The 26858-nt window shown below is 56.6% G+C and overlaps 3 protein-coding genes across 5 annotated transcripts in view; 1 reads left to right on the forward strand and 2 right to left on the reverse strand.

The window, feature by feature from the left end:
• CD6 (CD6 molecule) overlaps positions 1-1156 on the reverse strand; it is a 62804-nt gene extending 61648 nt beyond the window's left edge. For both annotated transcript variants that reach the window (XM_087422846.1, XM_087422845.1), the window contains exon 1: positions 1069-1156. The gene's annotated coding sequence lies outside the window, so the exon portion shown is untranslated. The remainder of the gene's footprint in view (positions 1-1068) is intronic.
• Positions 1-14459, forward strand: SLC15A3 (solute carrier family 15 member 3). The gene is made up of 8 exons (XM_004437439.3): positions 1-1087; positions 4618-4907; positions 6890-7037; positions 9031-9141; positions 9872-10040; positions 11691-11849; positions 13259-13414; positions 14156-14459. Exons 1-8 carry the CDS (start codon positions 530-532, stop codon positions 14308-14310), a joined length of 1746 nt encoding a protein of 581 aa, XP_004437496.2. The 5' UTR covers positions 1-529; the 3' UTR covers positions 14311-14459.
• Positions 14375-26178, reverse strand: TMEM132A (transmembrane protein 132A). 2 transcript variants are annotated; one of them, XM_004437438.3, is made up of 11 exons: positions 25950-26178; positions 23317-23531; positions 22884-23102; positions 21836-22167; positions 20363-20512; positions 19093-19288; positions 18862-19005; positions 17591-17793; positions 16630-16909; positions 16074-16265; positions 14375-15658 (listed from the first exon to the last, which is right to left on the reverse strand). In XM_004437438.3, the coding sequence occupies exons 1-11, from the start codon at positions 26047-26049 to the stop codon at positions 14615-14617; spliced, it is 3075 nt and encodes a 1024-aa protein (XP_004437495.1). In that variant the 5' UTR covers positions 26050-26178; the 3' UTR covers positions 14375-14614. The 2 variants fall into 2 exon arrangements, with proteins under 2 accessions (XP_004437495.1, XP_014648353.1); XM_014792867.2 differs by having other exon boundaries at positions 19093-19291.
• Between the last annotated feature and the right edge of the window lie 680 nt (positions 26179-26858).

Genomic DNA, 26858 nt, shown 5'->3' on the forward strand with positions numbered 1-26858 from the left:
AAGCCCTGAGTTTCTCAAGAAGCAGAGAGCTGGACAGAGGCTGAGCCGGGAGGGAGAGCCAGAGGGGACCGGGAGGGGAGGCAGGGACGCAGTCGGTGGAGGAGACGCAGGGCCGGTGGGGGCAGGGGGAGACCTTCTCCCCAGGTGTCACAAGGGGAGGGGACAACAGTTAAGAAAGGGTGACCAACCGGGGAGAACGACCGGAAAGTGGGGGAGGGGCAGAGAAGTGGAGAGAGGAAGGGTCGGCAGTAAGGACAGAGGAGGAAGACAAAGGGTCAGAGTGGCGGAAAAAGGAAGATTTGGGCGGGGGAGAGGGGAGAGGAGAGAGTTGAGAATTAGGGACTGGGGGTAGAATCTGGTAGCAGCAGAGGGACCCGAGGGGGAGAGAAAGACAGGGAGAGGGGACAGGGGAGAGAGGGGTCAAGGGGGAGCCAAAAGGGGTGAGCAAGGAGGGCGGCCAGTGTGTGGGGGAGGAGAAAAGTGGGGCCGCGGGGGAAGTGGGGGTAGAGCCGAGCAGCAGAGGCCCAGGATGCCCGGGCCGCGCGCCCCGGGGGAGCCCCGGGGGTCCGGGGAGCTCCGGCCGCTGCTGGCGCGCAGGCCGCGGGGGCCCCGACGGTGGCGGCGGGCGGCGGCCGCCGCGGTGCTGCTGGTGGAGATGCTGGAGCGCGCCGCCTTCTTCGGCGTCTCGGGCAACCTCGTGCTCTATCTCAACAGCACCAACTTCCAGTGGGCCGGCGAGCAGGCGTCGCGCGCCGCGCTCGTCTTCCTGGGCGCCTCCTACCTGCTGGCGCCCGTGGGCGGCTGGCTGGCCGACGTGTACCTGGGCCGCCGCCGCGCCATCGTGCTCAGCCTGCTGCTCTACCTGGTCGCCTCCAGCCTGCTGCCCATCACGGCCTTCCCCGATGGCCGCAGCTCCTTCTGCGGCGAGATGCCCGTGTCGCCGCTGTCGCCCGCCTGCCCCTCACCCGGCTGCCCGCGCGCCTCGCCCACCGCCTACTGCGCGCCCACCCTCTACGTCGGGCTGCTGCTGCTCGCCCTGGCCGCCAGCTCCGTCCGGAGCAACCTCACCTCTTTTGGGGCCGACCAGGTGAGTGGCAGGAGGGCCCGGCCCATCCGGAGGCCGAGGAAGGGCAGTGGGAAAGCAATGGACTTGAGGCTGAGACCCCGGAGTCAGGAGGCTCCTAGCGTGACCTCGGACAAACCACTTCCCCTCTCCGGCCCCAGTTTCCTTATTTGAAAGAGGACAGGGTGCTAACTCCAACAACGATAACGATGGCAACAATAATAATAACCATAGTTGGCCAGGCCACCATATTTTGACTGGTATCATCCTCTTAACTATCCAGGAGGTAGGTAGTATTATTATGTCCATTTTACAGATGAGGACACTGAGGTCTCACAGCATTAATCAACCTGTCCAAGGTCCCATAGAGAGCAAGTCAAGGAGCCTGTGAAGGATAGCTGGACTTCAGGCCCCACCATGAGCCCTAGCTTGACGTATTATAGGGATTTGGGGGCTAGGAGTGGGCAAGCCTCTTCCTACCAGGAGTGCCAAACAGAGGTTCAGTCAGGCCAATTTGTTCAGATCCCAACTCTGGCACTCACTAGCCAGGGGCACTTGGGCAACTATCTTAACCTTTGAGCCTTTCTCTGTATGCTCTTGGACCGAACACATGGGAGAAACTCAATAAATATTTGCTAAGTGAATGAGTAAATGCCTAACAACACAGCTATATTTTGATAGCTCTGCTCAGTGAGATATTAGACAATAATTTTAAATAATTTGTGATACGATGAAAACAACCACATACAGTGTTAATGAGCAAAAGCGATGCAGAACTGTGTACAGAGTATGATGACAGCCATGTGAAAGGACTAGGTGTCAACTAAAGGGGGACACTGGAAAAAAATTGTAACAGCAGTGTGATCAGGCCACTGGACTAACTGTACTTTTTTCCTTGTTGTCTCTGTTGTTCAGATGTTCTTTAATTACATGTATTAGGATCATAAAGGGGACATAAAGGAATCATTGCATCCAACTGGCATCCACTATCCATCATCCAATATAGTTTCCAGTCTCCCTGCCAAGGAATTAGTCATCTGGCCAGTTTGGATTCCTTTGAAGGCAGGGAACTCAGTGTCCCCAGGGCAACCCTGTCCATTTCTCAGCCACTGTTGGCCTTCTTTCAGCCCAGAAGACCCGCAATATCTGTTGATAGAAATCTCTCATATTCCTTTAGTTCTGCTCTTGTGTTGACATCCCACTATACCCCCAGGTGCCCTTAATCTGTGCCTCTCATTGACCTTCAGAGGGCCTTGCCATCTGGTGCCTCCCATCTCTTCTTCCTGCTGGTGACAGAACTGGCCTCCCGGAGGTTAGGCCACTAGGCAGATCCTCCAGTGGCATCGATGGTGACAATAGCTCCCGAGCATTCTCCCATTTACTCCCAAAGCACGGACTTTGGGCGGGGCAAGGTTGGGCTGGAAGGCTGCCTTAGGGGTCTGGGCCTGACCCTGAGGACAGTTTGGAAACACTGAAATGATTTGAGGCAGGGATGGACATCCTTGGGTTCGAGTTCTTTAAAAATAGCTCCGGGGCCAGCCCCGCGGCATAGCGCTTAAGTGCGCGCGCTCTGCTGCTGGCGGCCCGGGTTCGGATCCCTGGCGCACACCAACGCACCGCTCGTCAAGCCATGCTGTGGCAGCGTCCCGTATAAAGTGGAGGAAGATGAGCACGGATGTTAGCCCAGGGCCAATCTTCCTCAGCAAAAAGAGGAGGACTGGCATCGATGTTAGCTCAGGGCTGATCTTCCTCACACACAAAAAATAAATAAATAAAAAATAAAAATAAAGAAAAATAAATATGGCTCTGGGTACAGTGTAGACAGTGGATGGGGGGTAACAAGAGCGGGTGCGTCAGAGCAGTGAGGGGGCTGCTGCAGAGTTCAGGGGGCGCAGTCAGATGGGGGATGTGGGGGTGGAAGGGGTTGGCACCATCTGGTAGACAGCTATGCCCAGGAGCTGCGTGTTGAACACACTTGCTGATTTCAGAAAGGGCCATCCATCACTCTCGACAACGTGTCTGCTCATTTGGGGAGAACTCATTTATATCCTGAACAGGCTGCTTGATCTTCCCCTTAGAGTTGCAATTGTCATATTCATTTACATCCAGTTAATAAATGGAAGTGGCCGTTCATAATGGGACTTATTCAGTTCTCTGCTTGAAAGTCTACAGCAAGGATTCTCAGTGAGTGGGCATGCCCCTCCCTCCCCGTCGCCAGGAGGACCCCTCAGCATCTCCGAGGGAATGCGGTTTTAAAGGCATCTCTATGGACTAGTGCTTTACATTTGGAAAAGGAACAAACTATTTACCTTTTTCCCAAAGCAACTACAGAAATTGAAGCTTGACAAAATCTTCTTAGCTAGTGGAAATATGTATCTCTGGGTGGAAGAAGAGCCGTGGATTCTGAGATTTGGGGGGTTATTGAAGGGGTGATGGTGTACAAAATCATTTATCTAGAGAAGGGACCTCGAGGCCACACTGCTTTTTTAAAATGCAGATGCGGGCCGGCCCCGTGGCTTAGCGGTTAAGTGTGCGTGCTCCGCTGCTGGCGACCTGGGTTCGGATCCCGGGCGCGAACTGACATACCACTTCTCCGGCCATGCTGAGGCCGCGTCCCACATACAGCAACTAGAAGGATGTGCAACAATGACATACAACTATCTACTGGGGCTTTGGGGGAAAAAATAAAATAAATAAAATTTAAAATGCAGATGCCCGGGCCCTTCTCGAGACCTGCTGAGTCAGAATCTGGGACCAGGGTCAGGGGGAGGTGGGGGCAGCCAGGACAGCTGACCCAAGCCAGCAGACCAGAAGGGGGCCTGGGGCCTGACTGTTGCGATTGATTCAAATCCTGGGTAAAGATTTTCAGCCCTTCTGCCCTTGCTGGGGGGCCTGAATTTTTTTTTTTTTTTTTACCAGGCCAGTACCCGCTCTTGGGGCTGTGTCTGGGACCATCTCTGCTTTCTCTGATAATGCCAACCTTGTTTGACTGGCATATATCAGAGGGAGGGAAGGGGTGAGGGGATGGGCCACAATGGAAAACTCCGTTTGCATCTTCAAATTGCAGAGGAAATTCTCAATTCGACTTCTAACTGTTCTTTCAGTAATATGCACACATCGTATTTAATAATGTGGAACAGACCTGAGATCTTTATTGGCTTTTTTCTGATTATAAAGGTGACGTATCCTGTAGGTTACTCGGTCAAAGACAAAGGGATAAATCAACTAGAAATGAACCAAGTGGCATCAGAGACCTCTGTTGTGTGTACTCCTTGGTGACAATAAAAAAGCAATATGTGTCATGGGCGTGAGAAAACAGCTGTGCCAAAATGTCCTGATCATTAACAAGTGACTCCCAAGAGAAGGGTGTATTCATTTATTCAACAAATATTTATTGAGCATCCATTTAATGATCAGGGACCAGGAAAGTGCTGGAATGCCCACTTGCTGACACAAGAAATGTCTCTGTGGGAAAGGGGGGGCAGGCACAGAGAGTACGGCATGGCTGCGTGCCCCTGGTCCTCCCTGGCCCTTACTCTCACCCCTGCTGGCAGGTGATGGATCTCGGCCGCCATGCCAACCGTCGCTTCTTCAACTGGTTTTATTGGAGCATCAACGTGGGTGCTGTGCTGTCGCTGTTGGTCGTGGCCTTTATCCAACAGAACATCAGCTTCCTACTGGGCTACAGCATCCCCGTGGGCTGTGTGGGCCTGGCCTTCTTCATCTTCCTCTTCGCCACTCCCATCTTCATCTCCAAGCCCCCCATGGGCAGCCAAGTGTCCTCTATGCTTAAAATTGCTCTCCAAAAGTGCTGTCCCCAGCTGTGGTGCCGACACTTCGCCAGGTAAGGAGGGCACTCTGGGTGAAGGGGGCCACCGAGCCTGGAGAAGCGCCGTGCTTCTCCTGGGGAGGCATGGTCCAGTGTGAAGATATTCTGGTTCAGCCCCAGTGGGAGCCATTTATGATGACCTGCTCTCCAGTGGGCCAGAGCTGCCAACTGTGACTGAAGATGCGATGGAGGTCAAGGTGGTGGTGGTATTGGTGATGGGCTAACTGTAGGAAGTATGAGGATGTTAATGGTCTTGACAGTGACAGTGGTGATAAAGATGGGGATGATGGTGTTATTAGCTACAATGAAGATCAACACTAGTAATGATGATAACAATGGCAGTCGAGCTGGTGAATATGGAGATGATGGTACCACTGAAAGCTGTTGGGATATAATATAATTCTACACTACCCTGATATTAAGCATAAGAAAGCCTAAGAAATCAGCCAAACTGACTCCCTTTCCCATTAGCTGGCATCCAATAGAGGAATGTTCTGAATGGCCTTGCATATGCACAGTGGCTTCCTTTTGCCCCTCTCCTGCCTAGTTAATTGGCTACATATGCTAAGCATACCTGTCTCCAGACCTTGAAGCTAGTTATAGCTCCTGTCAGTAGGATCTAGATGGAAAAAGTGCAGAACATGCTGTCCCCCAGCTTGGTGCACTGCTGGGAGGTTTTGTTTTAATGATTCATTGCTCCCTAACAAACCTTTCCAGAACTTAGTGGATTAAGCAACCACCTTTTTTTTTACCTCTCACAATTCCGTGGGTAACTGGGCTCAGCTTGGCACTCCTGCTTCTTGTGATGTCATTGGGGGCTGCAGTCATCTGGGTATTTAAAGCGGCTAGAACATCCAAGGTGGCTCACTTACACAGCTGGCAATCAATGTTGGCTGTCAGTGAGGGCATCTCAGTTCCTCTTCCTGTGGCTTTGCCGTGTGGCTGGAGCTTCTCACAGCAAGGTGTCTGGGTTGCTGGAGGAGGGAGCATTCCAAGAGCGAATGTTCCCAAGGGAAGGAAGCGGAAGCTGTCAGTCCTCGTAAGGCCTTCAGGAGGTTTGAAGGCCCAGAGCATCACTTCTGCCTCTTCTGTTGGTCAGCACAGTCACAAGGCTGGTCCACATTTCAGGGCTGGGGTGGTAAACTCCTGTTGGTGGAGGAGTAGCGTCACGTACTGGGAGGGAGAAGCTGATGGTGGCCATTTTTGGAAACCACTACCCTGTATTGTCCCTTTTGGAATCTCAAAGGATGAGGCAACGCTCTTGGGCAGGAAGGGATTAGAAACCTCTCAGAACAACGGGCAAAGGATAAAGGTCACAGAAGTGGTCGATCTATCCTGCTTCCTAATAATGTTCCCTCCAGCCCCACCTCTCCACTGCATACCTCCTTGTCATGTGGGGAGAGAGCCATCATGTTGACTGTGGAGGAGGATGGACTTGGAGACAGCACGAGGGGGAATTTTGGTGTATCAAATCTGTGACAGCCTCTCTCTCCAAGTCAGCCTTGGAGTGTGGCTTTCCTGGTTCCCATGGCAAATTGACACTAAAAAATCCCCCAAGACTCTGCTCGCCACAATCTCTGGTCTTACTTCCCCCAGGACCCAAGGGGGCATGGCTCTAGGGGGGAATGGGTCCTGATCAGCCACCTTTGCTACAAAGGAGATGTTAGTGATAATATTGACAGTGGCAGTGTTAGCACTGAAAAAAACGATGGTGACAGCAATGAAAACTTCATGGAGAGGATGGCTTTGGGGACAGTGATCACCTTACTAACGGTGATGATGGGAAGGATGCTGGCATTGGTGATGATGGTGACGATGGCGAAGGTGATGCTAATGGTGGAGTGCAGGAGATGAGGTGGTGATTTCAGAGATGACGGCTGTGATAACTGGTGATCGAGGAGGATGACTGAATTAGGGATGATGGTGGAGGTGAAAATGATGGCCGTGGTGGTGATGAGGATGGCTGCCCTTTTGTCTGCTGCCCCCTGGCCCCACAGATACTCTCAAGGCGCCCAGCTGCCGCCTGACCAGAGGTCTGCCCAGCCTGGCCCTTCCCCACAAGAGGACATGGCCAACTTCCAGGTGCTGGTGAAGATCCTGCCCGTCATGGCGACCCTGGTGCCCTACTGGATGGTGTACTTCCAGGTAAGCACCCTGCCCTTCCACTCTGGGAGGACTGGCTCCCCAGTCCCCTCTCTGGTCTGAACTCTCACTGTAGAAGCCCAGGGTGTGCGGAAAGGGGAAAAGAGTTCACAAAGTGAACTGCTGCTGTGGAGACGCTGGTGTGGGGCCCGGCACAAAGCCATCCCAAGAATGAAACTCCCTGGGCCGGCCCCGTGGCTTGGAGGTTAAGTGCGCGCACTCCGATGCTGGTGGCCCGGGTTCGGATCCCGGGCGCGCACCGAGGCACCGCTTCTCCGTCCATCCTGAGGCCGAGTCCCACATACAGCAACTAGAAGGATGTGCAGCTGTGACATACAACTATCTACTGGGGCTTTGGGGGGAAAAAATAAATAAATAAAATCTTTAAAAAAAAAAAAAAAAAAAAGAATGAAACTCCCTTGGGTGGTATAGCACGAGGAACTCTGGAGACGGGTCTTAGGCACAGTGACTTGAATAGGTCACCCCATCACTCTGGGCCTCAGTTTCCTCTTGTGTAAAATGAGCCGCTCAGGCTAGAGGCTCCAACAGCCCTGCAGCAGTCAGAGTCTCCCACTGGGCAGCTGAGGCCCAGAGAAGGTGTGTCGGTTGCCCAAGGCCACACAGCAAGTTAGGGGCAAGCTCAGTCATTGAGTATTTACGACAGTGGTTCCCTACCCCAGCTGTGCCTCAGAATCACCTGCCTAGAGAGCTTTTAAAAATCACAGATTCCAGGGGCCAGCCCGGTGGCGTAGTGGTTAAGTTCGTGCACTCCGCTTCAGCAGCCCAGGGTTCGCAGGTTCGAATCCTGGGCGCGGACCGACGCACCGCTCATCAAGTCATGCTGTGGTGGCATCCCACATACAAAATAGAGGAAGATGGGCACAGATGTTAGCTCAGGGCCAATCTTTCTCACAAAAAAAAAAAAAAATACAGATTCCGAAGTCCCACCCCAGACTGCTGACAGAGAACAGCTGGGGGAATTCTCTGGTGTAATAAACTTCTCAGATGATACTCATGCTCAGGCAGGTTTCAGAACTGCTGCGTCCCACCACACCTTAAGGGGAAGGTTATCGGGCTGCGCGTGTGAGTGCCTGTGTGCATGTGCATGCACGTGCCTGGGCGCACGTGGGTGTGTGTGTGTCTAGGGTAGGCAGCAGTCTCACCCCGGCCCCTAATCCCCAGACAACAAGGTCATTGCCTCCCATCCGCCTGGCATAGGAACCTTGTTACAAGCTGCAGATGAGGGTCATGTAGGGCCAGGCTGCTACGTGGGGGTGGCACAGAGGTGGAAGATGTCCATGATGGGACAGGGACATGGGGCGGGGTGTGTGTCCATGGCTGATTCCCAGTTATACCAGTTGTCAGAATATTGACATCCTTCCATCTCAGCTGCTAAACAGCCGCTGCCCTGAGCAACCCAAGTGCCCTCCCCTGGGCAGACCCTTCTGTGGGACTCTCCTGGGTCCCTCTCCATTATCCAGCAACTGAAGGGGTAATGCCTGGTAGGGTGGGGCCCCGGAGCCTGCTCCTGCTGCTGTGTCCACAGCCGTGCTGGTGGGTCAGTGCTTATGCAGTGCTGGCTGTGTCAACCTGTGGGATTCAGCTTGGCCTCAGTATCAAATGAGCGCTCCCCATGGGGACAGCCATGTCATTATCTTTCCCATGTCAACAAACATTTATCCATGCCTACTCTGTGTCAGGCCCTGGAGACACAAATGTGAGTCAGACCAGCTGTGCCTGCGCTCTGGAATAAGGCTGCATGCACAGCTTATGGGCCTGGGAGCAGAGTCAGGGAAGCCCCCCGGCCAAGCCTAGCTGCCAAGGGGGAAGGAGGGTAGGAAGGTCACTTTCCCTCTGAGGCTGGGAGAGGGGACAGCTAGCTGCCCAGCTGCCCTGTGCTACGCTGAGGAATGCCTGCTTTGGAGCTGGGAGCCTCCTGGGGCTGGAGGTGAGGCGGCCAGCTCTGTTCCAGCCTCCCCCCCATCTCTCTTGGCAGATGCAGTCCACATACGTCCTGCAAGGCCTTCACCTCCACATCCCGAACATTTTCCCAGGCTACGCTGCCAACAGGTCCGTGGCGCTGGGAGCCCAGGCCAGCAGCTACAGGGTGAGAGACAGCGCATGTCTTCGGCTCCCACCTCAGGCCGGGCTGGGGCTTCCTGTGAGAAGAGGAGGAAATGAAGCTGCCTCCACACTCCCCGCCCCCAGCGGCAGGGCGTCCTCAGAGTACAGGATAAGCACCTGGAGGGTGGGCGAATTGTGCCACAGCCCAGACATCCTGCTGCAGTGCTCAACGACTTAAAAGAATTCAGGCCAGCTTCACTCCTACCCGCTGCTGGTCTGGAGCAGGCCTCACTGCCCAATTTGCACCAGGCCCCCAGATCAGGCACACTCAGGTCCCTCTGTTCCCTCCCTCTCTGGGACCCCTGCATGCCCACATCTCTGCCTTTCACCAGGACTTTCCAAACCAGAAACTTGGCATTTCGAGACTCATAAAATCAAAGATTTTCAGAGCCAGCAGATAAATGAAGTATTTGCTACTATGCCTCCCTTCCTTGCCCATGGCAGACATCACTAATCAATCACGACATTCTTTCACACTAATCCCACAAATGTTCCAGGCAGCCACTACTGATTGGTAGAAGTTAGAGGAACCTATTTGCCATCCCTGATCTATTCCCAGCCCCTGGTTACACAGCCGAGGAGCGTGCGTTCCGGAGAGGGGAAGGGGCTGATGCTGGGTCACCTGGGGACAGTCTGGAGTCCAGGTCTCCCGACACCAGCCCAGAGGTCCTTCTGCTCTGCTAGCCTGCCCCTCTCTGCTCCGTCTTGCCCAGATCCCGGAAGCCTGGCTTCTGCTGGCCAACGTCATCATGGTGCTGATCCTGGTGCCCGTGAAGGACCACCTGCTTGACCCTCTACTGCTGCGGTGCAAGCTGCTTCCCTCAGCTCTGCAGAAGATGGCACTGGGGATGTTCTTTGGTTTCATGTCCGTCATTGTGGCAGGTGTGTGGGCCTGGGTGGAGGGGCGTGGGGAGGGAGGCTGGCCTTTGTCTAGGGGGAGGGGAGGCTGGCTCTACCATGGGCTGATGCTGAAGCTGTGGGCCTGGGCCAAGTACACCCTCCACCCATGGGTGCCGGTCTTGGCTTCCCAGAAGGAGACCCTCCTCCTCGAGTCTAGCTTCCCCTCGTTTTGACAGATGAGAAACCTCAGGCCGAGAGAGTAAAAATGATTTTCCCCAGTGGGCTAAAAGCTCCCTGAAGGCAGGGATTTTTTTTCTTTTTTATTCACTGCTATGAATCATGCATGTGGGCACTCAAAAAATGTGTTGAAATAATTTTCCCAAGACACATAGCCACTTAGGGGCAAATGGGGACTTTTTAAAATACGTGTTACTTATTCTCTTTCTTCTTCCATTTCAAAAGGATTTGAAGCCACTTATAGAAAAAGGATCTGATAAAGAAGGCTTTTGTGCTATTGCACAAACCTCAGCCCTTTTACTTACTCACTCAATGATCCTGAAGTTACTTAGAGTCTCTGAGTGTCATCTTTAAAATGAGGACGATAATTCATTCAGACCCGGTGCAGGGCCCGGGCTCTGCTCTCATGGAATGAAGTCCATCAGGAGTGTTGTGAGGATTAAAGGAGATGAAGTCTGTAAGGCGCCCAGCACCGTAAGAGCCAGAAAAATTAAAGCTCAATAAATAGCATTGTGTTGCCAGGATGAAAACCAAATTAGATGCTTTTTTGTCTATGTGGTTTTGTCCTATTTCATCCTCACAATAATCCTGGGATTTTTATTCATACTTCTTGCATAAGGGAACTGGGTCTCAGAGAGGTTAAGTGATTTGCCCAAGGTCACACAGCTAGCCAGTGGCAGGGCCAGGATTGGAACCCAAGAAGCCTAACTCCACATCCAGGGTTCATTCCTCTAGAGCACAGCTGTCTCCTAAACAATGAAGGGGAAGGAGATAAAATCAACTTTTAGAAACCTTACTGTAGGGCCGGCCCCGTGGCTTAGCGGTTAAGTGCGCGCGCTCCGCTACTGGCGGCCTGGGTTTGGATCCCGGGCGCACACCAACGCACCGCTTCTCCGGTCATGCTGAGGCCGTGTCCCACATTCAGCAACTAGAAGGATGTGCAGCTATGACATACAACTATCTACTGGGGCTTTGGGGAAAAAATAAATAAATAAAATTATTAGAAACCTTACTGTAATACTTGATGCTGCAATAGAGTCATGTGATGTCATGGAAACTGGGCCAGCTTTGAAACCAGACCCACTGGGGCTCAAATCCAGCCCCAACTACTTGTCAGCTGTGTGACTCTGGGCTGGTTGCTTAACCTCAATTGATCTTTCTTCATTTGCAAGAATGCATATGAAATGCCTGGCACATAACAGGCTCTCAACTAATAAGAGTTGTTACTGTTATTGAGTGCAAAACCTAGTTCTGAGCTTCCTAGCAGCCAAGGCAAAAAGGGAAGAGTTGGAATTCAAATCTTGACCACCTCACCCCCACTGGTGTTCTTTTCCTTACCTGCTGCCCAGTCAATCATTGACTACTTAGTGAATACCCACCACATGCCAAGCTCTGCCACGGGCTAAGCTGCCTAGAGCGGGCCTGGATGTAGTCTCCCTCCCTTCCCCACCCCAGGAGTCCTGGAGATGGAGCGTTTAGACTACATCAGGAACAACCAGACAGTGTCCCAGCTGATCGGGGAGAACGTGTACTACGCAGCACCCCTCTCTATCTGGTGGCAGATCCCTCAGTACCTGCTCATCGGGATCAGTGAGATTTTTGCCAGCATCCCAGGTACCTGCATCCCTGGACACCTCCCCTGCTCTCGTGCCAGAGATGGGCTCTGCCTGGTGATGCCTCGAAGCCAGGGTGTCACGGGCACAGCCTCCAGGGCTCATCCTCATGGAGGAAGCCAGGGTTTTCTGAGTGGGGCTGCATTCACCCAATGAGGATATATTAGCATCTGGTTTGTGCCAGGCATTAGGATCGGCACTGGGGATTTGGAAGTGAACAAGACACTTCCCATACCAACTTTCCACGTACTCCCCCTGTGCCGGGATCCCCACGCCCTGTATCTTTGCTGTTGCTGCTCCCTCTGCTTCAGAGTGAAAGTGAACTCCTATGTCTCCTTCAGTTCTAGCCTAAATGCCATCTCCTCCCTGAGGTTCTCTCCAAGGCCCCTGGACAGAGGGGGGCCCTCCCTCTCCTGCCTTTGTTTGTCTCTATCGCGGCACACAGGTTGCTGTGTTGTAATGATGCACTCATACAGTCATATGTTTGCCTCCCCGCTGGGCCATGAGCCAGAGCTGCAGGCCTGGGGCGGCTCGTCAATCAGCCAAGCAGCAGAGGCTTACTTAGCTGGGGGCGCAGGGCTAGGCTGGGTGGGACTCACTCAGGTGGGGGCTAAATGTTCCCACAAACAATAAACCCAGGGCAGTGCTGTAGAAGGGACTGTAGGGTGTTGGGGAAGCCCAAGGCGGGGAGAGAGCAGGTGAGCCAGTTTGGAGAGGCAGAATTCAGTGGGTGGCAGGAAGGACCTCACAGACAGAGGGAACAGCATAAGCAAAGCCCCAGGCCTTATGGGAAGTGTGGGGGGGAGGCGAGAGGCCAGGGCCTTGTGGGCCCAGCCTGGATGTTGAGGTTTCTCCTGAGGGCAAGGGCCCCTCCGAGGGGTTTTTGGCAGGGAAAGGACCCCATCAGAGATGCTTTAGACAGACCCATCTGGCTGTCTGAGGAGGACGACAGGAGACAGGGGAGTTTAAGAGGCATTTGCGAGGGCCGGGCAGGAAATGACAGGCCTGGGGTTTGGCCGAGGGCAGAGGGAACAGAGAGGAGGCAGACAGATTTCTGAGGTTGAATCAGAATGATTTGGTGATGACATTGAAAGTGGGCAGAGAGGGTAGGGGAGAGAGAGAGAGTGAAGATGGCTCAGAGGTGGAGACCCAGGAGGAAGGGGAGGAGGGGAGACAGCAATGTGGGAGCATCCAGGTGGAGGTGCTCATCAGGAGGTGGATGAGCAGGGCAGAGGTGAGAGGTCATTGGTGCCCAGTGTTGTCATGGCAACGGAGTGGGCGGCCATCCAGGGGAAGTGGGATGGAGGCTTGGTGGAGCAGGGTGGGGGCTGTGGCCCAACAGGCTGGCACCTGGGCCCATTCTCTGCTCCTCCACCAGCCCCTTGGGTTGTCCCCACTCCCTCTCTGCAGGCCTGGAGTTTGCGTACTCAGAGGCCCCACGGTCCATGCAGGGCGCCATCATGGGCATCTTCTTCTGCCTCTCGGGCGTGGGCTCACTGTTGGGCTCCAGCCTGGTGGCATTCCTGTCACTGCCTGGGGGCTGGATGTACTGCCCCAAGGACTTCGGTGAGTGTGGGAGCCTCCCTGGGGGTGGGACACAGGTGGAGGGAGGCTTGGAAAGGAGGCGGCAACTGCTAAGGGCTTTGGCCCCAGGCAGAATGAAGTAGCAGGCGGGACTCAGAATGGGGTTCTAGCCCAAATTTGGCTAAACACCCACAGCATGGCCTCCCCTCCTTGGGCCTCAGTTTCCTAACTGTCAAAAAGGAAGCATGAGGGGCCGGCCCTGAGGCATAGCGGTTAAGTTCTTGCGCTCCGCTTTGCTGGCGTGGGGTTCACAGGTTTGGATACCGGGTGCGGACTGTCGCACCGCTTGTCAAGCCATCCTGTGATGGCATCCCATATAAAGTAGAGGAAGATGGGCACAGATGTTAGCCCAGGGCCAATCTTCCTCAGCAAAAAGAGGAGGATTGGCAACAGATGTTAGCTCAGGGCTAATCTTTCTCACCAAAAAAAAAAAAAAAAAAAGGAAGCGTGGAACTCAACAGACTGCCAAGGCTCCTTCCAGCTTCTGGAACTCTGCCATTCTAGCTGAAGGGCCACCTTTCCCTGTGGTATTTGTGTTTCAAGCCCTCAAAAGAACAGCCAGCTCACAGGGAATGGTAGACACCACAGGAGACACCCAGGGCAGCCAGCTGCTAGACGGCTCTCTGCCCAGTGTCCAGGTCCCACCCACTGCCCACAGTGCTTCAGCTGCCTGCCCCAGGGGAGCCCCACCCTGACCCAAAGGCCAACCCCTCCTTTCCCCAGGGAATATCAACAATTGCCAGATGGACCACTACTTCTTCCTGCTGGCCGGCATTCAGGCCGCCACGGCCCTCCTGTTTATCTGGATTGCTCGTCGCTATGAGAGGGCGGCTCAGGCCTCAGTGTCCCAAAGCAGCTCCAGCAGGGACAGGGGCTGAACACGCCCCCACCCCACCTCCTCACCTCTCTGCCCCCCGGCACACAGACAGCAGCAATCCAGGCTGGAGTTTCCTTCTCAGTTTATTTTGTACCCAACATTAGGATGAAACGGTTCCCATAAATAAGGGGCATGAGCCCTTCCTCGCGACCATAGTCCGTGACAAGAGGCAGGGCAGAGGGGGCCTGGGTGGGAGTCCTTGCGAGGGACCAGGCAGGGGACTTGGATCAACAAGCACCAGAGGATGAGCAGGAGGCTGCCAGGGCTCGTGGCCAACGACGCTGGACCAGGCCGGCGGGGAGGGGTCAGGAGCTGCCCCGGATCCTCTCCATGTAGCTGCTCAGCTCCTCGGGGTCTTTCAGCCCCATGTCCTCACACACCCAGCGGATGTCCTCCTCGCCCGCCACCAGGATGGACTGCACAGCAGGGGCCCTGACGGGCTCTTCGGGCAGCTGGGCTGGGGGGGCTGGCGCAAACGTCACAAACTCGACGCGCTTCCGCCGCCCCCCGGCTTCCTTCCGGGCCAGGGTGCTCGGGGAGCTGGTGGTGGCCCCAGCGGGTGCCTGGGTCAGGGACGGGGCCTCCCCGCTGCCCCCGCTCTCGCAGGGGCAGCTCCCCTCCCCCTTGGGCAGGCCAGGGGACTGCTGGTCCAGCTGGCGGCTCAGTTCCTCCTGGTCAGTGCCTAGCCAGACCCAGTTGTGGGGCTGGGGGGAGGCAGGGTCAGTGGCACCCTCGGGAGGCTCCTTGCGCTGGTAGCGTAGCACGAAGACCACACCATTGACCAGGAAGATGAGGATGGCCACACAGAAGATGCCCAGCAGGGCGTACATGCCCAGCTCTAGGTCGGTGACCCGCTGAGGGGCAGGGATCATCTCCTCCTCTTCCTCCTCCTCCTCCTCCTCCCTGGCCTCTGTCTCCTTCCTGGCCTCCTCCTCTGCCCGCTCAAACTTGGCCCTCACACTCCCACTGTCCCCCGCACTGCCCGCCACCTGGCGCTCACCACCCATGCTGGCCTCCCTGGCTGGTGAGCTCCGGGCAGGGCTAGATGGGAGGGCAGGGGTTGGGGTGGGGGCAGGGGGCAGCCCTAGCCAGGCGGTGCCAGAAGCCAGAGGCACACGGTGGCGGCCCCGGCGGCAGGGCTCAGGCGGGTGCAGAGCCACATGCAGTGGCAGCCGCTCCGTGCCCGCCCCACTCACCACCACCCTGAGCTGGGCGCCCTGCTCCTCGGCTGGCAGGACAGCGCCAGGCTCCTCGGTGGAGATGGATAGTCCCAGGTCACGGTGGTCGTAAAGTTCAGCGGGCGCCAGGGTGTGGTCAGAAAAGGACAGCCATAGGGAGAGGGCAGCCTCCTGTGGGGCACACGGACACAGGAAGAGACACGCGAGGGCACGTACGCATGCACACAGAGACCACTCCCACAGAGACAGGCCACACGGAGGAGGAGAGACCAGAGAGAACACAGACACAGGCAGATGGACAAAAACACAGGGAGAGAGGGGACGTGTGTCAATTACCTGTCTGCCCCTCAGCCCCAGGGTCTGAGTCATTGGGAGTGTCCTCAGAGCCATCTAATCAACCTCCCACTGCCACACTCAGGCCAGCCACTGCTTGATCACCTCCAGCTGCAGAGAGCTCACTACCTTACAGGGCAGTCAGTCCTCATTCTGAGAACTCTAAGGTGTAGGGTCGAGGTACCTCCCATCCCCCTGTCATCAGCCCCCATCTGGAGATGTTGACCGCGTCCCCCTGACCCCCAGCTGTCACCTGCTTTGGGGCGGGAAGGGCTGACTGTGCCCAGCACGTGGCTGTGACCTTCCCGGGGTGGGCAGTGCCCCGGCTCAGGGCCAGTGAGATGCCCATCACTGGCTGCACCTGCAGCTCCAGCACTGAGACCTTGTCATCCGTCACGGCCAGTGCCTGCTCCCCCAGGATGGAGTCAGACAGCGGGGAACGCACCTGAGGGTGAGAGGGAGCTGGAGGTGGGGGGGACCGTGGACACAGCCTCTCCTGAGACCCCAGCACCCCACAAAGAGATCTGCTTTCTGCTCCCAGCATCCACATAGGCTGCTCTCCCCCACCCTTTGCACCCCAACCATCCGCCCTATACATACCTGGACCACAATCCCTCCTCTCTCAAGATCTGGTCCCCACATACCCAAACTTTATACCCCTATTACCCTGGCCACCCTATTCTCACCGAATCCCCAATCCTATGGGGCTCATATCTCCCCAGGTACACCCTGGGCCCTTCCGACACTCTTCACACCTGCCCAAGAACATTCTGGGGGCCACCTACACCTTTCTCAGTGGGGCTGCTTACCTCGATGGAGGTGACTCCGGGCTCCCGGCCCACCAGGACGCGGCCGCCCTCCAGCGAGGCTACGCGCGGGTCCAGCACGCGGGCGTGCGGCGCCACGAGGTGGGACACGTCCAGCAGCCAGTCGGGGCCAAGCAGGTGGGTGAGGCGGCGGCCGCCGTCCAGCGGGTGGGCCACGAAGGGGACGAGGAAGCGCACGCCAGCGCGCTGGTACTGCAGGCGGCAGCCACGGGCGCGCCGCTCCGCCTCCTCCGCCACCGCCACAGCCTCGGGCTCCGGCGCCCTGTGGGGAGGGACGGTCCGAGGGCGGGGCGTCAGCGCAGGCCCCGCCCCCAGCCACCGGGGACGACCCCCCGGGGCTCCCAACCCGCGCACTACTTCCAACTCCGCCCACAGCCGCACCTCTTGGGGTCAGGCCCCTTCACCTGCCGGCGCTGCGCCCCAGCCCCGTTCTGATTGGTGCCTGTGCCTATCCATCAAGCCGCTCTCGCCCTCCTCTTGCTCCTAATTGGAACTCTGTGGCTACAGAGGAGGCCAGGAGACCCTCTGATGCGGGCGACCTAGGGATGCTTATTCCCTGGAGGGCCTGGGAGCTCAGATTGCCCAGGCCCGAGGCCACCTCACCCCTTGGGCTCTGGTGGGACCCCTCAACATTTGCTGAGCTAGGTGGCATCTTAGCCTTTGGGGACCCAGCAGTGAACAGAATAAAAAACCCCTGACTTAAAGGGCTTACATTGTAGGGGAGGAGCAGGGAAGGAGGAGAGGGAGGGTGGAGGTGGGCAATTTCAAATAAAGTGGACAGAGGCCGGCGGGGGGTGGGGGCCGGAGATGGGTAGAAGGAACCGCAAGCAACTGGGCACTTTTCCAGATCCCAGCTCGGGCCCATGGCTGTGTCCCCTGTACCCTCTCTCAGTCCCAGAGTGACTTTGCCAGGGCTTGCCCGCTTCCCCAGGCCTCCACTCACCCTTCAGCTGGGCCGGGTACCCTCCAGCCTCGGACCTGCTCGAGGGTGGTGTCGGTCAGCTCGATGCGCAGGGGCAGCAGAGGGGCCCACACCGTCAGCCACAGCGCGGCCCGTAGCCGGCGCCACCGGAAGTCCACCCGCACCCCCTGGGCGCCCCGGCTCTCCTTGCCAGCCACAAACACGGCGTCACAGGCCTCGGACACCTGTGGGAGGGCAGAGGGCAGGGGGTGGGCTAAGCCACAGAAGACAGGTGTGGATGGGAGAGGACAGCCCTGATCCCATGCCATAAGAAGGGGCACAGCTGAAATTTGGTTCTGTATCTTACTGTAATGCATGTCTTTATATTAAGAAGCTCTCACCATGCATCCCAGATCCATTCCCCCTGGAGGAACCAGCCATTCCCTGAGTTCACCTGGGGCTCAGTTGGAGAAACTGGCTATCTGCATACAGCAAAATCTTTCTCCTGACAGAGGAGCATTTGAACCCACAAATTTGGCTCCTCCTTTGTGCTGGGCTCTGACTTCCGTGCTGGAGGCACCTGGCAACTGGCAGCTCGGCAGAAGTGGAGGGGCAAGGCAAACCTACCCACCCAAGGGCCCTCAGGTAGGAACCACTTACACAGGGGCAATATGCCACCCCAAGTGGTGAATGACACCTCCTCCACTCAGGTGGCCAGGATTTGTGCAAATGCGGGCTCCAGGCTTCCCCTCTTTGAACTTCAAAATGGAAAGGTGTCCTGCCCTTTTTTTCACCTCCCAGGTCATTATGAGGCTCCAATAACAATAATTATCATTATTTTTATCATTATATAATTATTGTATTGTATTGTTATTATAACGGCAGTAGCTGCTGTTGTTTTAGCAAATACTGTCTTAGGGTGCTTTTAATTCTTACAACCGCCCTAAAATAGATTCCCATTTTAAAGCTTAAGAAACTGAGGCTCAGAGAGGTTAAGAGATTGTCCACAATCACACAGCTAGTTAATAACAAAGATGGGATTCAGACTAAAACCTTCTGATCTCCAAGTACATGCTCTTAACTCTCCCACGTCAGTTCATTTGCCAGTGCAGTAATGACCATGGAAGTGCCTCAGTTGGGGGCTACTAGGGTTACAAGGCTGCCACTTGACTCTGGAGAGAGGTGGCGGGAAAGAAGTTGAAGCTGTGGTTCCTTCATGAGGTTTCTGGTGTCAAGAAGAAGGTGTTCTCTTGGAGACCTAAATGGGGAAGGGGGAAAGCTGGGCATCACTGCACACACTAATGCACACTCACCTGCAGGACCTGTGTGTTGGCTGACTCACAGCCGATGTGCTCTGTCACCTCCACCAGAGCCCCCCCACTGTCCACGGTGACAAGGCGCACAGGGACACGCCGTGGCACTCCAGTCAGTGGCGCCGTATTCACCAGCTCCTCGGTCTAGGGGGGGCAGCAGGAGGAGCTGAGCCCCAAGCTCTTCACCTCACTTGGCCCCCTACGCGGCCGGGCAGCGGGGGGACCCCTTACCTTGGCCAGTGGAACGAGAGCTCTTACATCCCGCTCCGACACCAGAATCTCCCACACCATTTTGTCCTTCTCTGCTTCGGGGGCCTGGCCTGGGTACTCCAGCTGCCAGGTGACAGGGCGAGTGACCGCCACGCCCCCGCTAGTGCCATTCTCCACCAAAAAGTCCACCCACAGGAACTCGGACAGCTCAAGGGGGCTGCTGGCCAGAAGAGAGAGAAACTGAGTGTTTGCTAGTGGCCAGACACTGTTGTAAGCGCCTCCTGTCCTCATGAGATAGGTCCTATGGTTATCCCCACTTTACAGATAAGGAAACAGAGGTTTTATAACTCGTCCAAGGTCACACAGTGAAAAGTGGCAGTGCTGGGATTGAACCCAAGCATCCCGGCTCTAGAGCCAAGCTCTCGTCCACTCTTGGCCTTGACAAGATCCGTGTAGCCACTTCAATACCACCCACTCCCCAAGATGGTTGCTGGCTCTCCTGCCTTCCTGAGACCCTCTACTCGGACTTCAGCTTTCCACAGCCATCAAGGTGGCATACAGCACCTGATGTCAATTTCTACCAAGGAGGAAGATGTACTTCCAAGCCCCGGGACTGGTACTCGACCCCCTGATTAATAACACTCACAGCTTCCTTTGATCAAGCACCTGCTATGTGCCAGGAACTGGCCTGGGTGCTTGCTATGTGCCATCTTATTTTATTTCCACAAACCCTAAGGGATGCATTGTCATCTCCATTTTACAAGTGAGGAAACTGAGGCTCTGGTGGGGAGTGTGGGGGGATGGAGGGAGGTTAACTGGCTTGCCCAAGGTTATTCATCCAAAAAGTGTCCGAAGCAGGATTCAAACAGGCGCTACAAAGCCCATGGCCTTGACCAGGCTTAGAGCGTGAATAAGAAGAGTTCACAAATGTTAAGAACTATAGCTGGGTTTTTTGGGGAATGTTAATGGCCCAGAAAAAGGTGGGGTAGTGGCTGTGAGGGTTGTCTTTGGGTGACCAGGAGAGGTTGGCATCCCCTGGAATAAGACTCACAGACACTCACCGTACCTGGCACGTGGCTGGGGATGGGTCAGTAGTAGCTAAATGAGTGAATGAATGAACAGTGTTATCTGCTTTGTGCTGCTTCCTTGAAGGAGTCTGTTCTCGGGCCTGCTTGCATGGGAATATGGAGGCAGCCTGGCAGCCCCCAACCCTGGGGTCCCATCAATCTGCTCACTAGCACTCTAGGACCAGCCCTCCCTCCTCTGCCCACCAGGGGAGGGAGCTGCCTACCTGGAGTGCGGCCCTGTGGGCCCGGCATGGTGGCAGGTGATGAGGGTGGTGTGGTGCTTGGAGCCCTTGAAGCGGTCCAGCTTGGCAGTCCAGAGGGTGGGCTGGGCTAGGTGGGCAGCCGTCACATGCAGCCCCTTCTTCACTTTGATCCTGGGGGAGAGGACACAGGTCCAGTTTGTCAAGGTGGGTACTGAACTGTGGACTGGATGGGACAAGGAAGACAAGAGGTTAAAGACGCCTCCTGTCTAGCCTCCCCTACTCCGGTCTGAATCTCCTCCTCACCATCCTCCAACCCAGAAAGACCCCATCTCAATGCAGGTCGTGCCATACAGCTCTCCCCACTCAAAGATCACTTATGACACCCCACTGCCCACAAGGTCAAGTCTTAGCCTGGCGGTGGAGGCCCTCCAGGGTCTGGTCCAGTTTCATCTTCGGCTGTGACGTCTCTCCATCTCTCTTGGCTTCAGCTACACCCAAAATTCTTCCCCACATACACAAAGCCCATTCATGCCTCTACGCCTTTGCTCAGGCTGTGCCTTCAGCCTGGTCTGCCCTTCCTTTCCTCATCTGCCCATTCTTCAAGCCTCCAGGAACTCAAACACTGTTTCCTTTAGAAAGCTTTTCCTGTGGCAGGATGAATTTCCCCCTCTTCCACCCCCTAACCCGAGCCCCCGCAGTACTTTATACCTTCATCAGAGCATATAATCCAGTTCATGCCCATCCAGCTCCCTTCCCTACCCTGGGGGCCCCTTAGTGCCAGATGGGGACCAACCCTTGCTCCTCTCGTAGCTCCAGGGTGGAGACACAGGGCTTGGCATATTTTAAATGTCCAGGAAAAATCTAATGAGTGTGCAAGTGAGCATAGGAGGGCGGGAGAGACAGGGAGACAGGACAGGACACACACAAACCCAAATATGAAAGAGGCAAGTCACACTCTGCAAATCCTTATCCGTGGGATTGGGGTGGGGGCTGCTCTGGGGGGACTTCCTGCAGAAAAGGCCACAAAGAGGAGGGCCTTCCTGTGAGGAGCAGCAGGCCCTGTCCAAAGGCTAGGGACCCGTGGCGAGGGTGGCAAGTGGGAGAACATGCAGATGAATGTGACTGGGACAGATATCTGTCCTGGGGCATTAGAGCATTAACCACCCCCAGGTACTGCACTTTCCAGTTTCTAAGCCCTTTCCTATTTCCCCTCCCTGGAGCCTTGCAGCTGCCCTATGAAGCGGGCATAGTTAGCCCCACAAAGGAGTCTCAGGGAGGTGCCAGGAGGGGGGGCTTCCTATTTCTGACTCCAAGTTCATCGCCGGTCCTGCCTGCTGCCAGGGCAGTCAGAGCGCTTGGCCTGGATGGGGCTTGGTGGACCCATGTTTTGCAGAGGTCAAGGATTCCAGTAAGGACCCCAAGAGGAGTAGGTACTCGCCCAGTCTTTCTGTAGAGGTTCCCACCTCCGACCACCCCCAGGGGCCTGGTGCTCACCGCAGGGTCAGGACGCTGGCTGTGAAGTTGTGCCCAAGCAGGAGGGTGGCACTGAAGAGCTGTCCGGGCCGCACGGGCACGTCAGGCACCCTCAGAGTCACTGCTTCATCCAGGGGCACCTCCTGGTATCGTGGGGGGTCCGCCGGGCGCAGCTCCACGCTGCCCACTGGGAGGGCCTGCTCCCCGGGGTCCTCCACCCCGCCAAGCCCACAGCCCCCAGGGCCCTCGGCTGCGGGCTCCAGTGTGTAGGCCAGCTCGGCCCGTGTTGGGGAGCCTTGGGGGAACCACTGTGAGGGAAACTCCAGCTCCACCACACAGGCGCCCAGGGACGGCTGCAAAGACACAATGGCAGTGGCTAGCATCCATGGCAGGAAACCCAGAGCTGGAGGGGTCCAGGAAAGGCGGGACCAGCAAGGAGCAGAGTGACAAAGCCAACTAGAACAGGGCTGGAGCTAGGTCTCAGAACATGTCCACAGACCACTCTTCCACCTTTGGGGACAGTCTCATTCCAAAGTGAGCCAATCCCCACGCCTCCCTACCCGTGCCTCAGGACCGCTCAGACTACAACTCAGCTTTCTCAGAATCCCAAAGCCTGTGAAATACCTCTCGCCAGCGGATGCCTGTGCTAGGCTCTAACACAGTGGAAATTGCGATTATGAAAGTAATACGAACAATAATGCAAACACTCGCTGAGGGATTGCTCTGTACAGGGCATTGTGCTAACAGCTATTCTTGCATTCATCTCATTGATTCTTTATTCTAACTCCATATGAGGTAGGAATTGTTATTACCCCATTTTACAGATGAGGAAACTGAGTCTCAGAGATTAAGTAGCTTACCCAAAGTCATATACAATGGACTGAACTCTTTATGGGGCCCTAAATGACCCTTCATAGGGCCCTGTGAAAGCTGGCAGAGCAGGAATGGAGTCAGGTGGTCTGTGAACCTCAAACTTCCCAGGAGTGGTGAGCCCTCTCTTCCCTACCCCAGGACCACACTCTGGCTGGCACAAAAGCAAGGCCAGCCTAGGTGGGGCTGGCCCACTCACCTGGAAGCGGCAGGCTCGGTGAGTAGTGCCCGCAGGGTGTCTGGCATGGAGCCGGGCACAAGGCAGGCTGCCAGGTCCCGGCGGCCAATCCTGCCCTTTGAGGTGGAAGAGGACGCGGGCATGGGGCTCTGCTGGAGTGACGGCTGCTTCCACGGACACGGCCCGCACGTCCCATGGGACTGGCCGTTGGTGGGGCTCAGTGACCAGAGGAGGGACCACCTGGAGGGAGAATGGGGATGCTCAACAAAGTAGGGGGTGGATGGAAGATGGGACGCCAGGCTTCCCATCCCAGGCAGGCAGGAGAGAGCCTTTATGGGCCTCAGTTTCTCCCTCTGGAAGATGGGAGCACAGCTGGGACTGCGGAAGGCCCCTGAGCCACATACAGCAGACCTCTGAGTCCTTTAGCCTGGGAGTCCCTGGTGCCCCTCCTTACCTGCTGAGTGGCAAAGGGTGGGTAGGAGGCCCGGAGAAGTGGCTGGGCCCTGGGCCAGGGCTGCAGGAGCAGAAAGGTCTCAGATCTGGAGCCCAGAGAGGAGTTGGCAGGTGGGTAGCGGCCCACCTGCTGCACACGGAAGTGCTCAGGGGCATCCAGGAGCTCCAGGGCAGCCGGCAGGTAGACGGGGTCCAGGGGGTCCTGGTCACAGTCCACTGAAGAGGGAGAAGGGGTAGAGGCAGTGACAGCTCCAGAGCCAGCAGGGGCTGAGCTGAGTGCCATCCTGGGGCAGTGGTGGTGGGCAGTGGAGGGAGAGAGGGGTTATACATGTCCCCTCCCCCCAGGATGTGGGGGGAATCTCCCCATCTCACAGACGAGAAACTGGAGCACAGAGAGCCTCACACAGGGAGTATGTAACAGGGCCAGGATTTGAATCTGAGGCCAGGACTAGATGCCATCTTCCGAGCCATTCCTTCTACCTCCCACAGATCCAGGCCTTCCTCCCTCCAGCAGAACCGCAGAACCTTCTCCATGTCTCCTCCTTCCCCATTCCTGCCTCCTATCTACTTGCCCCTGACACCAAGGCATTTGTGGGGTACAGCTCTCCCCAGACAGGGCCTATATGGTAAAAGATGGTGAGAACAAGGTGAGCTGCAGGTAGAGACCCTTTCTCTGCCAGTGGGTCCTTGGCCAAACTTGGCTGGGCATCCACCCTCCCTCCCCCTACATCATCACCATGGCAACCTCGCTCTGGTTTCCCAAACTTGCTCCCTTCTTCCCTGTCCCAATTGGGTATTGGAGTGCAAGAGTGGGATGGGGGGTGGGTTGGGGATGGGAACCATGAGCCTGGGGAAACAGTCAAATATTCAACAATTAGAAGGACAAAGGAACACTAAGACCATGGTTTCTACCAAGTGACTACTAATTAGCTCTAATAATAATAACAATTTTTAACACTAACTATATGCAGGCTACTATTTTAAATACTTTATATGTATTAACTCTTTCAGTTTTTGTAATAACTCTGAGAACTAGGCTGTATCACTATTAATCCCATTTTATGGATGTAGAAGGTGAGGCTGAGAGGTTAAGGTAGTGGCCTGTGGTCCCACGGCTAGAGCGTGGTGGAGCTGGTAGTCAGAGCCCAGGCATCAACCACTACTCTACCCTCCACCTCTCTCTCCACTCTGCGCTGCTGGCAACGGTAATCCTGTAGCCTTCAGTCCCTGGACTGTGGGTCTCCCCTCCTTCCCGGCCTCCTTCTCAAGGAAGCCCTCGTTGATTGCTTGCCCTCCCACCAGTCCCCTCGGTCTTTTGCACCCTGGTTGCCTCTTCTGAAGTAGTTATCTTCCTATCTATCAACAGGGGGACTTGTCTTACTCATTCCAGAATCCCCCAAGCTGGGCAGCTCTCCCTGGAGAGGATGTCCGGGGAGCCTGGAGACCTGCATTTACGTCCTAACTCTGCGTCCAAGAAGCTTGGGTCAGTCATTTAACATCTCAGTTTCCTCACGAGTAGAACAGGCATTTAGTGAGGCTGTGGACAGGGGAGGGCTTTGTAAACAGTGGAGCGCTGTCTGGGGGAGGGGTTACTGCTGCTGGCTAATGGATGTGACAAGGCTTTCCTCATCTCTGTGTAAGGGGTTATTAGGGCTCCTGCCAGGTCCCCTGGGGAGGGGAGCAGGTGGCTGAAAGCAGCCCTAGAGCCAGCTCCCTCTCAGCTCCACTGCTGGGAGGGGGATTTGATGGTTTCACCCTCCTTGAAGACCGTCTCCACCAAGGAGCGTGTATTGGAGATGCTCCATCCATCCCGCCCCCCCAAGCAACAGGTGAGTGACTATGGCTCAGTGGGGGCAGCCCCTGGCCTGCCATCCTCCTATTCCATTGCCTCCATAATTACAAGATGCTCTGTGGCCTGACTCTCACGGACTCCCATCACCCAGAGCTCAGCTCTAGCGGTGGGGGGTGAGGCCGGGAGAGAATGCCTCACTCTCCTCCACTCTTCCGTGGCATCGTCCACGTAGCAGCCACAGGCCATGCCAAGGGCGGTCTGACCCCCAACCCGGGGCACAGGGGAGTCGCTGCTCCTTCCTGATCCCCATAAGGACTCAGGAAGGCACGGATGGGGCGATCCCTGGAGACTCCCAGGTCAGAGACCTCGTTGGAGCAGGAGGAGGGTGGCTGTGTACCTCCCAGTTCCCAGGCAAAGGGCCTGCTTCCCGTAGGGAGTGGGTTGATGGTGGAGGGAAGAGAATACGGGGTGCAGCTCCATGGACCGCAGATTAGGGAGCTGGTGCGCCCGGGGCAGGGCAGCCGGGTTAGACGCCCCGGCTGGAAGGGAAGCTCAAGGAAGGTGCGGGACCGGGCATGGGTGGGAGGAAGGCGGTGAGAGCCCGCGGACCCGGCTGGTCCTGGGTCAGGAAGGAGTTGCCGGGTTATGCAAGTGAGTGAAGCAACAGAGGCGAGCGGCTTGGGGGACGATCCCGGGGGTGAGACCTCTCCAGCCCTCGGGGCACGCTGCGGGGCGACCCGCTCGGGGTTTAGTCCGAGAACCCGCAGGTTCCCGGCTTCCGGGCATCCCTCCTGGCCGCCCAGTCACCCCTCGCCCCGCCCCTGCCCACCCCTCCCGCTGACCTCTCACGATGTCCAGGGCGAGGGCCACCAGGAGGCAGAGCCAGGGGCCGCGGGGCCCCCGGGGAGCCGCTGCCGCGCGCCCCGCCATCCGGGCGCACATCCTTCCCACGGAAGGCGGGAACTAGGCGAGCGGCTCACGCCGCCGCGGTCCGCCCGGCATCTCCCGCGCCCTCTCCGCGCCCGGCCGCCTGGGTCCGCGCCGCCGCCCGCCCCGCGCCCGCAGTTCGCAGACAATGGAGCGGGAGCCGGAGCCGGAGCAGGGGTGGGAGCGAGCGGGCGCCGCACATGGACTGCCCCTCCGCCCCGCCGGGTCCTAGTGCCCTGCGGATCCCGAGCCCCACAGCACCCCTAGGCTCAAGGTCGGGAAGCAGGCCACTTCCCTGAGGACTGAACAACAGGCAACCGACCCGCCTCTGCCAAGAGAGACATCACAGGTTCTGTTCGCTCCCTCTCGGAGGCTCCTGACCCAGGAGGAAAAAGCCACTTCCTCTGCCTCACTCCCACCCCACAAGCAGCTCACCTATGAAGGCATCTGACATCCGCATCAGAACCAGAACTCAAGGACATGGGGAACTGAGCTGCAGGGGTGTAAAGGGGATGAAAGAGGGCCAAAGGGCCAGGTGACAGCCACCTGGGCCTGCCTGACAGAGCCCTGGGCCACTCCTGTGGAGGAAGGGCTCCAGGTGCAGGCAGCTGGAGTTTCCTGTCCAGCCCCATCCCAGGGAGAGGCTTGTGGGCCTAGGAAGGGTGGGGGCTGGTCTCTGCTCCTGAGAGCAGGCCTGTCTCCCAGGTCCTGGCCTCCAGGCCCAGCGTCCCTGCCAGGCAGTGTGGGACAGGTCAGAGCAAGGCAACTGGTTGCACATTAGCATCTCCTGGGCAGCTTAAAAACAAAAAGCCATGCCCCAGGCC

The sequence above is a fragment of the Ceratotherium simum genome, chromosome 34 (genome assembly GCF_057802395.1).
Source record: "Ceratotherium simum simum isolate JZ-2026a chromosome 34, ASM5780239v1, whole genome shotgun sequence".
Lineage (NCBI taxonomy): Eukaryota > Metazoa > Chordata > Mammalia > Perissodactyla > Rhinocerotidae > Ceratotherium > Ceratotherium simum.